The following is a 15,622-nucleotide window of genomic DNA, read 5'->3' on the forward strand; positions in this document are numbered from 1 at the left end:
TCATAATTGGATCTGTATGTGATGAATAGCTTAGAAGGAATGCATTAATGATAAGCATAGGTTTGTACTATACTGATATAAATTGTTTCACATAACAGGCTGTGATTCATGTAAGGAACGTTAGGGGGAAGGACAGATAAGACTTGTATTTCTTACAGATACGAACACTGCCTCTTTGTTGTCTGTGAACCATCCTTGAACGTATGTACTCACAGTACAGTGGTGACTTTTGGGTGCTAACTCCACAGGTTGTTATGATAAACTTATGCCTGGCAACAGTGTGCAACAGGTGGAGCGCCAAGGGTTGGGACCAGCCCGTGCGCCAACGGATTGGCTGAGTAAGTCTAAACCACGCTCAGTCTCTACTCTGATTGGCCAGCAGAGAGTGGGAACGATCTCTGTCAGAGTATTTGAAGAAGAACCTGTAACAATGGATTAGTTCTCTGTCTGCCCTGCGTGGTATTTCAGTGAGCCCGTATACGAACCAACATACTTATCATACATACATTTTGCATATAATAAATTTAGCTTGGAATGAATATCTCTTGATTATGTTTTCTATTATTCCAATACCAGATTTGAATTACGCAATTTCTAACAGTTGTCATGCAGGAATAGGAGAACTCGTGATGTGATGTGTGTAAGGGATCGGGGGTTGGCAGGGTCTAGACAGAGTCTGACACTTCCCCGATCTACAGAGAGGGGGAGTCATCAGACTCGATCTGGTTCACCTGAGTTCTGAGCACACCTGTCAGTAATTAGTGTAGGATTTAAGGTGTGCTCAGAAGCTCAGTCGGCGCGAGGTATTGTTCCATTGTGACTTGCTAAGCGTTTTGTTCCGAAGTGAGAGAGAGAGTTTGTTGTTTTTGATTACCCGTGTATCCGACCTGTGCCTTGTTGTTTGACTCCCCGAATTGCTTAATCCTCTGCTTGTCTACCCCAGTGATTACCGTCCTCTGATCCTGTGCCTGTGCCCTCGACTACGACTAACCCTGCTCTATTGGTACCTCTGCCTGTCTATGCCTGGCCCAGTTTTGACCACAGCCCGCCCGACCACGATTAAGCTATTCCCTTGTCTGTACTCTAATAAAGCATCGCTATTCTGCGATTGGATCTTACCACTCTGTCCGAGTATTCATTACAATGTGACATCGCTAATGAAATGGGGACGTCTCTTGCCACCAAGCCATCAATTAAACTAACGTTAGTGTCTTGTTTTCTGTCTGTGAGATTATTTTGAAATGTGTCAGCTACTGCTCTCTGCTCCAACCTCATCATCAAACTGAAAATATGCCAAATGTCAATGCATTTCCTGCGTGTGACAGGTCTTTAACATGGTATATTACACACAATTCATGAAAACTTTACTCAACTCACAAAATGTTGAAATACACATAACCCCTTTCTATGTGATAGATTTAGCTAAACTGTGCTAATCTAGGAAATAATAAACCTGTCTGTTTTTTTGTCAACAGTATGTGCCAAAATCATGGAGTTGCTGGGCCAGAACAAGGTGGACCATCGTCAGAGGAAAGTTGCTATCGTCAGCCAAGATAGTTTCTACAGAGTCTTGACACCTGACCAGAAGGCCAAGGCACTCAAGGGCCATTACAACTTTGACCACCCAGGTGGGGGTGGCAGGTAGCTTAGCGGTTAAGAGCGTTTGGCTTAAAGATTGGACCGAAAGGTCGCTGGTTAGAATCCCTGAATTGCTCCTGTATGTCGCTCTTGATAAGAGCGTCTGCTAAATGACTAAAACGTAAATGTAAAATGTACTACAGGCCTGTATGAATTGTAATAACATAAGTATAATCGTTGTAATAACATAAGCTCTCAGTCAGTCACTTATCACTTAGATAACGTGGATTTAGTTAATCATGGCGTTTAATGAATCTTTGCTAGAATTATAAATGGCTAATGTTCTGGCTGAACAGTGTAATTGAGTTAATAACCTTAATGTTTATTACAGATGCTTTCGACAAAGAGTTGATGTACCAAACCCTGAAGGATATTGTGGAGGGGAGTGTGGTGGAGGTGCCGACATATGACTTTGTCACGCATTCCAGGTGAGAAGGAAACATTCCATCCAGACCCAGTGTACAGAAATGCCCCTTCTTGAATTCAGACAGACGGGATCAAAAATGCCCACCCTCCACATTCCAGAGCTCAGATAGATGACCCTTGACCTAAAGAAAAAGAAAAACCAAAAGAACTGGGTGTATTCATTAGTCTGATTTCATTGCATTAGTCTGTTGCAAAACATTTACTCCAAACTGAAAACTTTGTGCAATGAAAACAAGTTTATTTTGGACAAATTCAGATAGGTCTCTCCCCGTTTCGTTTAGTCTGTATGCTTCCGTTTGGACCCTAGAGTAAACGGTTTCCGTTGCAAAACGTTTGGCAAAAGACCAAACGTTTTGCACACTAGGGCAGTTCCCAACTAAATAAAATCCTGGTTGACCCGAGAGTCGTCTGTTCTTTTGACCAATCGCTTTTAAAACGTGTATTTTTCCAAACACCCTATGTTTGAATAAAATCAACTATATGTAGGCTACGGAGCTTGTCTGATGCTTTAAGCACTGCGATGAAAAATGAAGACACACAAATGACTAAAGAGGGAGCCAGAGATCAATATAGCCTAACCAGAATAAAAAAAAACTGTTCCTGACCCCCCTCCTCCCTCTACTGCTGGTCTTCGCAGATTCTGCCGTTACGCTCCTGAAGTTGCCGGTAATAGGCTACGCCAGCGGTCGGTAACCTTTTCCATTTGGAGTGCCAAGTTATCGTACCATTTCTACTGAACTGCGTGCGTGCCAGTTATGATTTTCATTTTTATAGAACAGTTTCATTTAATTTATAATAGTCTTCAAAACTCAAAATCAATGTTGTGGTTAATCAACATTGAAAATGATACAAATCTAAAAGTAACTTCTATTGCCATTGCCAACTATGTAAAAATAGCCTACATAAAGCCAACAAATAAAAACATTGCTGTCAAGGTCGAGGTAAGGAGTAGACCAAGGCGCAGCGTGATGAACAAACATGACTTTAATTAGTTAAAGCGTCAAAATACAAAACAAAACACGACTCGTGACGTCCACGGTATCAATGACCGAACACGGAACAAAAACCCACAACCACAAAGGGAAAACATACAGTTTAAATATGGCTCCCAATCAGAGACAACCAGCCAACAGCTGACACTCATTGCCTCTGATTGGGAGTCACTCAGGCAAACATAGAAATACAACAAACTAGAATGAACACCAACATAGAAATACACACATAGAAATGAACACACCCTGGCTCAACATAATGAGTCCCAGAGCCAGGGTGTGACAGTACCCCCCCCTAAAGGCGCGGACTGCGACCGCGCCTCAACTAAACAAACCAGGGGAGGGCTGGGCGGGCATACCTCCTCGGCGGCGGTTCTGGCTCCGGCCTTGACCACCACCCTCCAATACACCCCCCCATAGTACCCCTGGTCCAGTCTGGCCCCGCAGGCTGGAGCAGGACTGGACTTAACAGGAGCGATCCTTACCAGGCTGTCGACTCGCACCCCTGGCTTGGTGCGTGGAGGAGGAACGGGCCTTACCAGGCTGACGACGCGCACCCCTGGCTTGATGCGTGGAGGAGGAACGGGCCTTACCAGGCTGACGACTCGCACCCCTGGCTTGGTGCGTGGAGAAGGAACGGGCCTTACCAGGCTGACTTCTCGCACCCCTGGCTTAGTGCGAGTGGCAGGAACAGGCCGGACCGGGCTGGCGACGCGCACCGTAGGTTTGGTGCGAGTGGCAGGACCAGGCCGGGTCGGGCTGGCGACGCGCACCGTAGACTTGGTGCGGGTGGCAGGAACAGGCCGGGTCGGGCTGGCGACGCGCACCGTAGACTTGGTGCGGGTGGCAGGAACAGGCCGGACCGGGCTGTCGACGCACACCGTAGGCTTGGTGCGTGGAGCAGGGACAGGCCGGACTGGGCTGGCGACGCACACCGTAGGCTTGGTGCGGGTGGCAGGAACAGGCCGGACCGGGCTGTCGACGCACACCGTAGGCTTGGTGCGTGGAGCAGGGACAGGCCGGACTGGGCTGGCGACGCACACCGTAGGCTTGGTGCGTGGAGCAGGGACAGGCCGGACTGGGCTGGCGACGCACACCGTAGGCTTGGTGCGTGGAGCAGGAACAGGCCGGGCTGGGCTGTCGACGCACACCGTAGGCTTGGTGCGTGGAGCAGGGACAGGCCGGACTGGGCTGGCGACGCACACCGTAGGCTTGGTGCGTGGAGCAGGGACAGGCCGGGCTGGGCTGGCGACGCACACCGTAGGCTTGGTGCGTGGAGCAGGGACAGGCCGGACTGGGCTGGCGACGCACACCGTAGGCTTGGTGCGTGGAGCAGGAACAGGCCGGGCTGGGCTGTCGACGCACACCGTAGGCTTGGTGCGTGGAGCAGGGACAGGCCGGGCTGGGCTGGCGACGCACACCGTAGGCTTGGTGCGTGGAGCAGGGACAGGCCGAACCGGGCTGTGGAGACGGATAGGAGGCCTGGAGTGAAGAGCGGCCACCACCCGTCCTGGCTGAATGCCTACCCTCACACACTCTGTGTGAGGCATCCGCACAGGACGTACAGGGCGGTGAACCCCTGGCCTGGTGGCCTTCTGGATCCTCCCCCTTTTCTCCTCCGTCAGCCCCGTCGTCCATGCCGTGTGCCCCCCCCTAAAAATTTTCTGGGGTTGCCTCACGACCGTCCGACGACGACCCTGATCACGCCGTTGCTCCTCTCTCCGTCGCCTCTCCACTGTCTCACTCCATGGCCGGCGATCCATCCCGGCCAGGTTTTCCCCCCAAGTCCAGGACCCTTTACCGTCCAATATCTCCTCCCATGTCCAGGCTGCCTGCTCCTGGACACGCTGCTCCTCTTTCGCCAGGGCCTTTCCCGGCGCTTCCTCCCATGTCCACCCCAAGGGCTGCCCCTGGACACGCTGCTTGGTCGTTGCATGGTGGGTTTTTCTGTCAAGGTCGAGGTAAGGAGTAGACCAAGGCGCAGCGTGATGAACAAACATGACTTTAATTAGTTAAAGCGTCAAAATACAAAACAAAACACGACTCGTGACGTCCACGGTATCAATGACCGAACACGGAACAAAAACCCACAACCACAAAGGGAAAACATACAGTTTAAATATGGCTCCCAATCAGAGACAACCAGCCAACAGCTGACACTCATTGCCTCTGATTGGGAGTCACTCAGGCAAACATAGAAATACAACAAACTAGAATGAACACCAACATAGAAATACACACATAGAAATGAACACACCCTGGCTCAACATAATGAGTCCCAGAGCCAGGGTGTGATAATTGCAGCCTGCAGGTAGAAAATATCCTGATAAAAATAAATATACTATAAATCCCATTGGCTACGCATGGCCTGTCTGCAAGGAACTTAAAACATTGTATCAACTATTAACTTGGTCCAGCCTGATGCTCGTGCTAGCAAACTTGCAACATTGTATAAAATGTTTTGGGCCCTCAGTTTCCTGTGCCAGTGAGTTCCGGACAGACAGACAACAGCTGTAGGCTATTTTGCGCAAGGGATAAGAAGTAATCAGGTAGGCCTATATTGTGACGTTTCCACTGGATCAGAGGATGACATTTATTTTGCCTTTCATGCTGTGTGGTTATCGAAAGGGAGAGAGCTGGAAATAATTTTGAAATAGGCTACGTTGAGGAACTATTGTCATTTTCAATGGATGTAAAAACAGACTTCATTTACTTGCTGTATGAGGCAAAGAAAAAATTACTTTGAGAAGCTCCACAGTGATGGTGAATTAAGAAAATCAGAAATAGTATCAGATCCCCAAATGGGCACATTTATAGGCCTACATTTGCGCGCAGGCCAGGTAGCCTAGGCCTACTTCTATGTGTTACAAGGTGCGTGTCCTTACTCAAGATTGACAGGCGCTCTCCAAACAAAAGACAATGAATAAATTAACAACTCAGAAATAAACGTAGGTTGTGCGCTCTGCAAACAACGCGTCCACTCCGACAATGACAACGGTAAGACTGTAATAATAATAATACATTGAATGCATTAACAGAAAAAAAGCATTAACATAAATTACCATAAACAAACATTGTAATTAGAAATGATGGTAATTAACGGTAAATGTACTAGTGGTGGTACTGGTGTGCCATCCCCGCGGTCTCCAATGGATTAGTCCACTGAGACAGGCGTCAATCAGACCGGTGTCGTGTGCCATATATTTTTAAAAATATATTTGCCACTGTGAAAACTAAGCGCAGACAGCCATTCTGATTCTGTGTTGAATCATAGAGCACGGCACCTACTGCTTTTGGCCGTTCATCGTCCCGGTGTGTGCAGCCTCAGACATGAATGTCAATGCATTTGCAGATTAATTAACACACACACACACACACACACACCATGCATTCACGTGAAAGTTAGTCTGTCAATAGAATACCTCTGTGTGTACTATACATTTGGTGCTTAATGTGTGTGTGTTTTCCAGGCTGCAGGACAGGATCACGGTGTACCCCGCTGATGTGGTTCTGTTTGAGGGCATTCTGGTATTCTACTCTCAGGAAGTGAGGGACATGTTTCACATGAAGCTCTTTGTGGACACTGACTCTGATGTCAGGCTGTCCCGCAGAGGTACTACTGAAACACACACACACCTAACAAGGGGATTGTCACATGCACGTCCACTTCCATACTCATACACACACTTTTCTCTAGCATATTTGATGTATATACTGAATTGTCACATTTGTCTTGGTCCTGACCTGGTTGTTGTTGTTGTCTTGGTCCTGACCTGGTTGTTGTTGTTTTGGTTTTGACCTGCAGTTCTGCGGGACATGAAGAGAGGCAGAGACCTGGAGCAGATCCTTTACCAGTACACCACGTTTGTCAAGCCAGCCTTCGAGGAGTTCTGTTTGCCTGTAAATGTCCAGCAGAGCCACACACCCTCACCATACACCGATGATAACTAACAGATAATGGACACTTTCATTCATTATTAATAGGGCTAATTATGGACATTTAAAAGATAATGACACATATAACACCCAGTGACTAATTTATATTATGTTCTAAATGCAGTCTTTTGAGAGCATTAGCTACCAAATTTAGATTGATTAGTTATTTTCCCCCCCAGACCAAGAAATATGCAGCTGTAATTATTCCTCGAGGAGTTGACAACATGGGTAAGTTATAGCACTCTGATGAAGCCTTCAGACTCATACCCTCTCCATATCCCTCTCTCTCCACACTCCTCCCTCCCTACATCTCTCTTATTAATCTGCCTCTCATGCTCAGTGGCCATCAACCTCATCGTGCAGCACATCCAGGACATCCTGAATGGGGACCTCTGTAAGTGGCACCGTGGAGGAGTGGTGAATGGGCACAGCCGGGGCTTCAAGCGGGCCATCTCGGAGCAGGGGGACCTGGATAACGCCACCTCCAACCTCCCCCTAGGGAGCCCAGCAGTCGCCCCCACTTTTAAATGGAAGATCAGTTCTTGTTCACATCATGTTTCTACAGTGACAGGCATAGCATGATTTGTCAATCAAGATTTGGTTGGTGAGGTGATCAGAACACTGGTACTCAGGGCCCGTATCCACAAACCATCTCAGAGTAGGAGTGCTGATGGATCAGTGCTGATGGATCAGTTTTGCCTTTTAGATAATGAATAAGATTATATGGATAGTTTATAAAGTTCAGACTGACTCTTCACCCTGACTCTTCTAATAAACGGTATCATTATTTTACTGTCAATGATCTGTATGCAGGTGTGCTCAACCAGGTCAACAAAGAGGATATCCAAGGTAGCCTATCATAAAGGTGTTGTCCTAGTGACCTGCCCAGGATGTGAAAAACACCACATTATTGCTGACAACTTGGGTTGGTTCTCTGACCTGAAGGGAAAGAGGTTGGTGGCCAAGTTAATGTAGTTGTGAACATTTTACATGCATGCACAGTATTACAATGTTATGCAGGCAGGGCACTCTCGCGTCACCTCAGGTAGCGCAAACACACACTCGTTCAGAGCCCTCTGCTGCGCATTTCACCATCCACGTCAACTTCCCTGATTACACGGTAGTTCCCCAGTGTAAGGCACTGGTCGATTCAGGCGCAGCTGGGAACTTTATGGACAGGTCTTTAGCTAATAGTCTACGTATTGTCTCCTGTAGCTCAGTTGGTAGAGCATGGCGCTTGCAATGCCAGGGTTGTGGGTTCGATTCCCACGGGGGGCCAGTATGAAGAAGAAAAAAAAAATGTATGCACTCACTAACTGTAAATCACTCTGCTAAATGACTTAAATGTAAATGTATTTCCCCTATTGATAGTGACATGCACAGAAGAGAAATGGAACTGCAGTCATAGTGAATCATAAGTGAATACCGTATTAATAGGCTGTAACGTTTGTGTGGACTAAAGGGCCCTACACACTTCACGCAAACCCAGCATAATATTCACAGGTAGTTCTAGGTACTTTTGTGTGACTCAGATTTTAGAACGGACCATATACGACGCTCCTTCGCTCTGTTTGCATGCAGCCTCCTTAAGACTTGAGTATTATTCCTGAATATATATTTTTTTTATTCATGGTTTGTTTTTTTCCCTACAGGAACATTGAGGAAATCCTTGCAGCGAAAGGGGAGAAAGTGAAGAGGGTAGAAGGAGAGGCGGCCTTCGAGATTGTTGTAGACAAGTCCGGCAAGGATTCAACACAGACTGCTCAAGATGCAGATGCAAAGAAACCTTCACCAGAGTCTGATGACTCAGGGAAATCATGATTAACTCTCTGTGTGTGTATGCGCATACATGCATTTGTCGATGGACTGATCACAACAAGGACACCATTCTCTATGAGTGAGAAATAGCAATTACTAAATAAATGCAACACTGCTTTTGATATTTATATCTCTATATTGTTTTCATAACATGTTGGTCATTTCTTATCACACTATTTTATACCAACTGAACACTAGTGTCAGAATATTATTTGGGTTTACACCAATCCTACAACTACTGCACTGATCACACTCAAACAGAAAAGGCTGATGCTTGCAATTCATTTTTATTGTAAAGTTGTATGATATAAAGCAGGAAAAATGAACATCCAAAAGCCCATTTAGGGCCATGGCAAACTGCCTATAATGGACGCTCTCCCTCTTCCTCCATTGTTCCCTCCAGCAGCTCATTAAAGCAATGCTGTCAATCCACACGGAAGCAGAACATAGTGCTCCTGTAAAACAACAAACAGTCATTGAACGAATGGGATTCACAGTAATACATTTGTCTTATAATTTTAAATAATGAAGCCGAGTTCTGGAGCCCCCATCCTCTTATCACAAGCCCAAGCACTTACCTCATCTGTTCTTCTGTCTTTTCCTCTCCCTCCCTCCCTTTCATCCTCTCCTATTGATGCTTCATCAGATAAAGTGACCTCAAATGCCACAATCTGTTTCAGGAAAAAATAAACATCCGAAAGCCCACTTACATGAGGTGAATAATCACATGAGATCAGGAATTGTAGTTTTTGAGTTGAAAGACATTGCATAAATGCACTTCTGTCAACACTAATACAGTTGTCTACAGAGAACAGGCTTTGATCCTAAACACTTACCTAATGTAGTCATCCAAATGTGCTCCTCCTCCAACCCTCCCATCCTTTCCAATTGATGCTTCTACAGATCTGTTTCTATGGCTGCTCTTTTCATCTACCTCAGACTGGAAGTCTGCCTCTTCGGAATGCATTAGCTAGGTTCCAGTTGGGATAGCTAATTTGCCCATATGTCCATCTCCTCTCTATTACTCTTATGAAACGGTTTCACCTCTTTTCTATTGGTCTCTGTTTATCTTGTCTTCTTCTGCCTCTGAGTATTGCCCTCCCCCCTTGCGTTTTCCATAACTTTATTTTGATCCACTTAGCTCTTCTTTACTGCTAATCTCATTGACCTTTTATCCCATGGTCCGTCCTGATTCTGTCCATCAGAACTTGAATTCTATATCTCCTATTTCCCTCCTGATAAACCACTCTGGTCTCCTTTCCTCCTCTCATGTTTTCTCCTCTTCACCCTCATGCCTGGCTCTGTATTATTCCCCCCCCTTTTGCTCCTTTTCCAGTTTTGTTGTTAGTTTTTTGCCTTAAATATAAAAATGTTTGTTTATTTACATCTATTAACATACCTAAGAGCATTGACAACATTTCTTTCTTCCTTTGTCTGCTCGCTTTTCTTTCGTCATCTACTCAAAAGTTGTCAACGCCTCGTCCGCCTCATTCTTCTGCTTCTTCCTTGTTCTCCTCTTGGCAGACTGTGCGTGAGCGGTCTCTGGACACTGCTCCCTCTCTTCCGTCCACAAAGATGTAAACGCTGTGACCGGGTATGGCACCACCTGTTTTGCTCTCTGTGTCTGCCCTTTTTTCTCATACTTCGCACGCCTCTTTTCTCTTTCAATCTGTGCAATCCGCTCTTCTCTCTCATACAGTTTCTCCATCTCCATCTTGAACCTGGCCTCGTCATCTTTTATTCTTTGAAGCTCTGCTCTCTTCTTATCCTCGTCCCATATCCTTTTCTGCCTTTTCTTCTCCTCCTTCTCTTGTTCCTGCTGTATCTTCAATCTCCTTTTCTTCTCCTCCTTCCTCCTTTTCTCTTCTTTCTCTTGTGCCTTTTGCTGCATCTCCAGCACCTTCATTCTCTCCTTTTCCCTGTTCTTCTCCTCCTCCATCCTCTGTTTCTCAATCTTTTTCAACTCCTCTGCCCTCTTTTTCTCCCTCTTTTTTTCTTTCTCCACCCTCTTTTTCTCTTCTTTTTCACGGGCCTTCTGTTGCATCTGCTGCTTCTTCATTTCTTTTTTTTCTCTCTTTTTCTCTTGCTCTTGTCTCTTTTTCTCTTGTTCGATCTTTAGTTTCATCTCTGCCTTCTCCCTTTTCATCTGCTCCTCTAACTTCTTTTTTTCCATCTTTTCTGTCATTTTCCTTTCCTCCTCAACCGATTTCTTCTGTCTCTTTTCCCACTTTTTTAGCTCTTCTTCCCTGTCTTTCTCCGCCTTCCTTTCTTTTTCCTTCCCACTTTTCATCTTCAACATCTCTTCATTTTTCTTAGCCTCGTCCTTGAAATATTTAATCCTCTCTGCGTAGCTCATGGCATTAAGTTTTTCTTTCCCTAGGCTCGCCATCATAGACATTGCATTTGCGGTTGCATATCTCCCTTCCATTGTACGACTATCAATCTTCTTCCTCTCCCTCTCACCATAAGGATCCCTGTGTAGACATCTCTGTTGTTGTCCACTCATGCTCTCCTCACTTTCACTACTCCCCTCCTCACTTGTGTCCTCACTCATACTCTGAGACACATCCTCCTGAGACAAGCGCAAGGGCGTCACAGCCTTCTCAGTGGTGTCGCAGAGCGCCTTGATGTAGTCAGCTTCTGAGTTCACCCTGTGAGCAAGTGGGCACAGCTCCTCGTAAATGGAGCTCCACGTGAGTGAATCCTCACAAACGTCGTCAGGCAGGTATAGGTCAGATGACTGCCTCTTGAGCACATTCACAACCTCTGCTAGGTCCTGCTGGGTGGCCCCCTGAGTGTCCTCTTGGACGACCACTGGCGTGGCATCTGTGGTGGCCTCTGGGCTGGCCGGACGCTCGGGGGCTGTGGCAGGGGTCTTGGATTGTCCTACTGCAGAGGAGCAGGAGGCCTCAGTGTCATCGTTCTTGTCATAGTTGTTTATCCTTTTCTTCAGAATCTCTTCCTTTCTCTTTTGGGCCATCCTCTCTTTCAGCTGCGCTTTATACATATTCTCAATTTCTGCACCTCTCCGTTGAACTTCCTCAGACAATTCCTCAGACGATGCAACCTCTGACCTCTTGACCTTATCCTTGACCTTTGCCTGGTCAGTCAATGGGGACCTGGGGTGGACATGCGGATGGGTCTGCCTCAGCTGGGCAGGAGGGCCGGGAGCCAGAAGGTGGAATGGGACAGAAAATCTGTGTGAAGCGTGTGGGTGCGACGTCTTGGACGGAGAATGAGGCCGTTTGTCAGGGGAGGTGCAGCTCTGTGTGACCAGAGGGGGAAAGATTGAGTGTTTCTTAGCCGGGTTCTTCTGGGTGGCGGCGGCATGCTGGTCACACTCCGATTGGCTTTTGGTGAGGTACCTGTGGAGATTGTACCTGGGGAGAGCTGGCAGTGTCGGGGAGACGGGACAAAGAATGGAGGAGGTGGAGCGCTGCTTGATCACCCCTTTATCTACCCCAATCTGTATGATGACAGACACATTTTTATTACTTAATAGCTTGATGGTCCATGTTATTACTATCTTAAAACAATTATATGTGTATGGGTAGTACATATTATAGAGAAAACATTTTATTACTGTATATTAGCTTATTAGGAAAATGGGATCGTCCACACTTTTGGATTTATTCTTTTTCAACTCTTCTAGGAATGCAGACCTTCCTGAGAATACTACCAGTGCAGAATGCAGACCTTCCTGAGAATACTACCAGTGCAGAATGCAGACCTTCCTGAGAATACTACCAGTGCAGAATGCAGACATTCCTGAGAATACTACCAGTGTGCAGTTTTTTTTTATTGCTGTCTTATTTCACTATTCAAACTATTTAGATCTAATTTCCGTGTATCAGGATTGGGAACATCTCAAAGCAACTACAGTATATCTACTGAGAAGTCTGATTTAAGAAAACTGCTCGTTACCTCCTCCAACAACTTGTGCAGCCTAAATATTTCTCCATACAGCGCCTTCATCTCCCTTATGTTTCCTCGCTCAGTTCTCCATGTCTCTTTAGCCAATCTCCAATGGGCGAGCTCAAGGTCATGGATATCCTCCCGCATGCCTAGTTCAACCTGTGTCCCCTTCTCATTGTGCCTCTTCTTTTTCCTCTTCTTCGGGGTTGAATCGGTGTTCTCCTTGCCCTGCCTACACACCTTTGGGGCAGTAGGGATATTGAGAATAGAACATGGTATATTTTGTTTTACTCATTGGATTATTATGTGCCTTCCATCGTTTTCCGTTGATATAGAATATCAAGAAGGTATAATGTTGACACTAGATCAAGCCGTAGTTAGTACGAAGTTTACACTGATTGGCCATAAATTATTAGTCTGGACCACTTTAGAGATCATAGAGTTAGCCTGCAGATGGGACTTACAGTATGGCTGGGGAGTTGTGAGGAGTTGTGAGGGTGGTTTGGTCTGAGCCTGTGGAGTTCGTTAGTTCCTGTGCAGAAATCGTCCCGTGCAGTCCGATTTGCCCATGGCTAGAAATTAAAATGAGGACAAACATGCAGTCAGTAATGAGGTTATCATTATACAAGCTTGTTATTTTCAATCTTAGAAAAGCTCATAGGCCTAAATGTCAAAATGATGATTTTAAAGCGCTGGAGTTTTGACTGAGGGTGGTGAGAGAAAAGGGATTCTAACCATTCTTATGATGAGCCTTGGGAAGGAGAACTTTCCCATAGTTCCCTCAATTACTGTAATCCTGAAAAAGATACAATATGGCTTAAAAATATTATTATATTATTTAAATAAACTCAATTAAATTGTGCCACAAAGTAGGACTACTATAGCAATGGTTTTGACCCTGAATTGAACTTAAGTGTTGCCGTAATGTGACAGTAACGCTATGGCAAACCATTTAGGCTGTCAACATATCTGAACACAGTCATTTATGACATCATGATTGTGATGTAATGTGATGCCATGGGAGACCACACCCACTCTGACAGACAAATCACCAGAGCCAAATAGGCCTATTTTCAATTACCTTAACCAATTAACCCACTTCTATGGTTGAAATACAGTATATTTTGTAGTAGTAAGCTCATAAACATAGTAAAAACCACACTGCAACAATGTGTATCACTTCACAGCTACTGTCCATGATACATGAGCGGGTGTCCTCTGATTGTGTCCTAAAATTGCACCCTATTCCCTACATAGTGTACTACTTTTGACCAGGGCCGATAGTGTACTTTATAGGGTGCCATTTGGGATGTACATAGGACTATGTAAACATTACCTTTGTTCATCCACACAATCAGTTTTGCCTTGATATTAAGTAATTTTTGCTAAGTGAAAATTATTGGACGACAAGAAAGAAATGTATTCATAAGAAAAAAATATACACACCTTATTGTAATATCAATATAGATTCCAGTTGTAAATGGTATACATTATACAACAAGGTAACTCTTCAGGATGCTTCAGAGAACCAGTAGGCCTAGGCAATAGAACATTACAAAAACTGCATGGTGGCCAATTTAATGTATTATTGCAACATTACAGCATTTTTTTCACACTTATTTCATGAGTTTCAAAATGAGGACCCTTATTTTGACGTTTTTACAAACATTATTTTTCTGAAGGAAGTGCTTGTCCGTGTTCTCGCGTTGTTACACGTATGAACGTGAACAGATTATTGTTTTATAAAGCACCTAGACTGGGGAGATTCAGAGTGTTGTTCAACAGTTGAGGGAAACTGATATGCTGATTGTGAAGAAGGTGAATGTTATGGTGTTTATCGCGCATGTGATTAATTGTACTGCACAAACGAACAAAAAGTCCAAGAAACTGGACATAATAGTATCATCGGCTGAAAGGTTTTTGGGTTTCCATGACTTCACTGCCCAAACGGTGCAAAGAATACTGTCCGAAGATGCTATTTTTTTCTCAGGCCCCAGAACCTGCAGGGATGGGCGTTGGCAGTTGAATCTGAATAAAGGAGCGCATTGATTTTTGTTTTGTATTATTTTGTTAATTATTTGGGCTGATATACAGCCAAAACAGTAGGTGGCGGCATGCACCAATAGCATTTGTTTGCGGACCGCCATAATATCAAAGAAGAGGACCCCGTACAGAGGTGGCGGCAATACACAAATAGGTGTAGTCTTCCATAAATCTTTATAGAAGAAGAAGAAGAAGGCAGCAAGCTAGCTAAACAAGCGTGCTGTTACTCGACAAATTGCCCCGATATGACTGCTATCAGACCGTTCGAGATGGAGCGGCCAAGACACCGGCCGTTTCTGATCGGTGTTAGCGGAGGAACGGCCAGTGGCAAGGTAGGTAACTAATAATAGCTAGCGTGCCTTATCTAGCTGTATGGGTTAGTAAGAGCCAATTTATGCTTGATCCGAAAATGTGGTCGGAGGCGTCGTAATGGTGGTGGCCAGATTGAGCTCTGTACGGCATCGCCGTGTTGTAACAATGCGGAAGGCTCCGTATAGCTCCGCATTGACATGATTGAGGGCGGAAGGTCCTGTGTAAACACAAACTCACTAACTTGACAACTTCCTTCACATCAGCTCTGCGCCGCGAAGCATGAATGCCTTGACTTCTGCAGAGGCCATATCACCGTAAATACTGCACGGCAGATCAGAGATTGACCATGAAGCGCCTTTAATTTTAGGTCACATCAACAAACAGTAACGTTAGTCGGAAACGTTAGCTTTCGTTGCCCCATGCACTGAGAGCAGACACGCCCCTGTACCAAAACGTGATAACAATTTGTATTTTCTTTGGCCTAATAATTTACGAACGTCTGTTTTCATAAATTTAAGGCACTTAAAGTTAGCTAGCTAATG

General features: G+C 45.4%; 1 protein-coding gene and 1 pseudogene across 2 annotated transcripts in view; one reads left to right on the top strand and one right to left on the bottom strand.

Annotated features, from left to right (window-relative positions):
* Positions 1 to 8,894, top strand: part of LOC311127507 (uridine-cytidine kinase 1-like) — a 9,358-nt pseudogene extending 464 nt beyond the window's left edge. Inside the window, exons 2-8 of the transcript in view lie at positions 1,442 to 1,628; positions 1,970 to 2,066; positions 6,527 to 6,669; positions 6,862 to 6,956; positions 7,172 to 7,220; positions 7,333 to 7,945; positions 8,645 to 8,894. The product of the transcript in view is annotated as a uridine-cytidine kinase 1-like (transcript). The remainder of the gene's footprint in view (positions 1 to 1,441; positions 1,629 to 1,969; positions 2,067 to 6,526; positions 6,670 to 6,861; positions 6,957 to 7,171; positions 7,221 to 7,332; positions 7,946 to 8,644) is intronic.
* A 1,372-nt stretch (positions 8,895 to 10,266) lies between these two features.
* Positions 10,267 to 12,872, bottom strand: LOC311127263 (uncharacterized protein; the record flags this gene model as incomplete). The annotated part of the gene is made up of 2 exons (XM_084159066.1): positions 10,267 to 12,276; positions 12,735 to 12,872. 2 exons carry the CDS (start codon positions 12,870 to 12,872, stop codon positions 10,267 to 10,269), a joined length of 2,148 nt encoding a protein of 715 aa, XP_084015192.1.
* Positions 12,873 to 15,622: the final 2,750 nt, after the last annotated feature.

Source organism: Coregonus lavaretus (assembly GCF_964263955.1).
Source record: "Coregonus lavaretus genome assembly, chromosome: 4".
NCBI classification, from domain to species: domain Eukaryota; kingdom Metazoa; phylum Chordata; class Actinopteri; order Salmoniformes; family Salmonidae; genus Coregonus; species Coregonus lavaretus.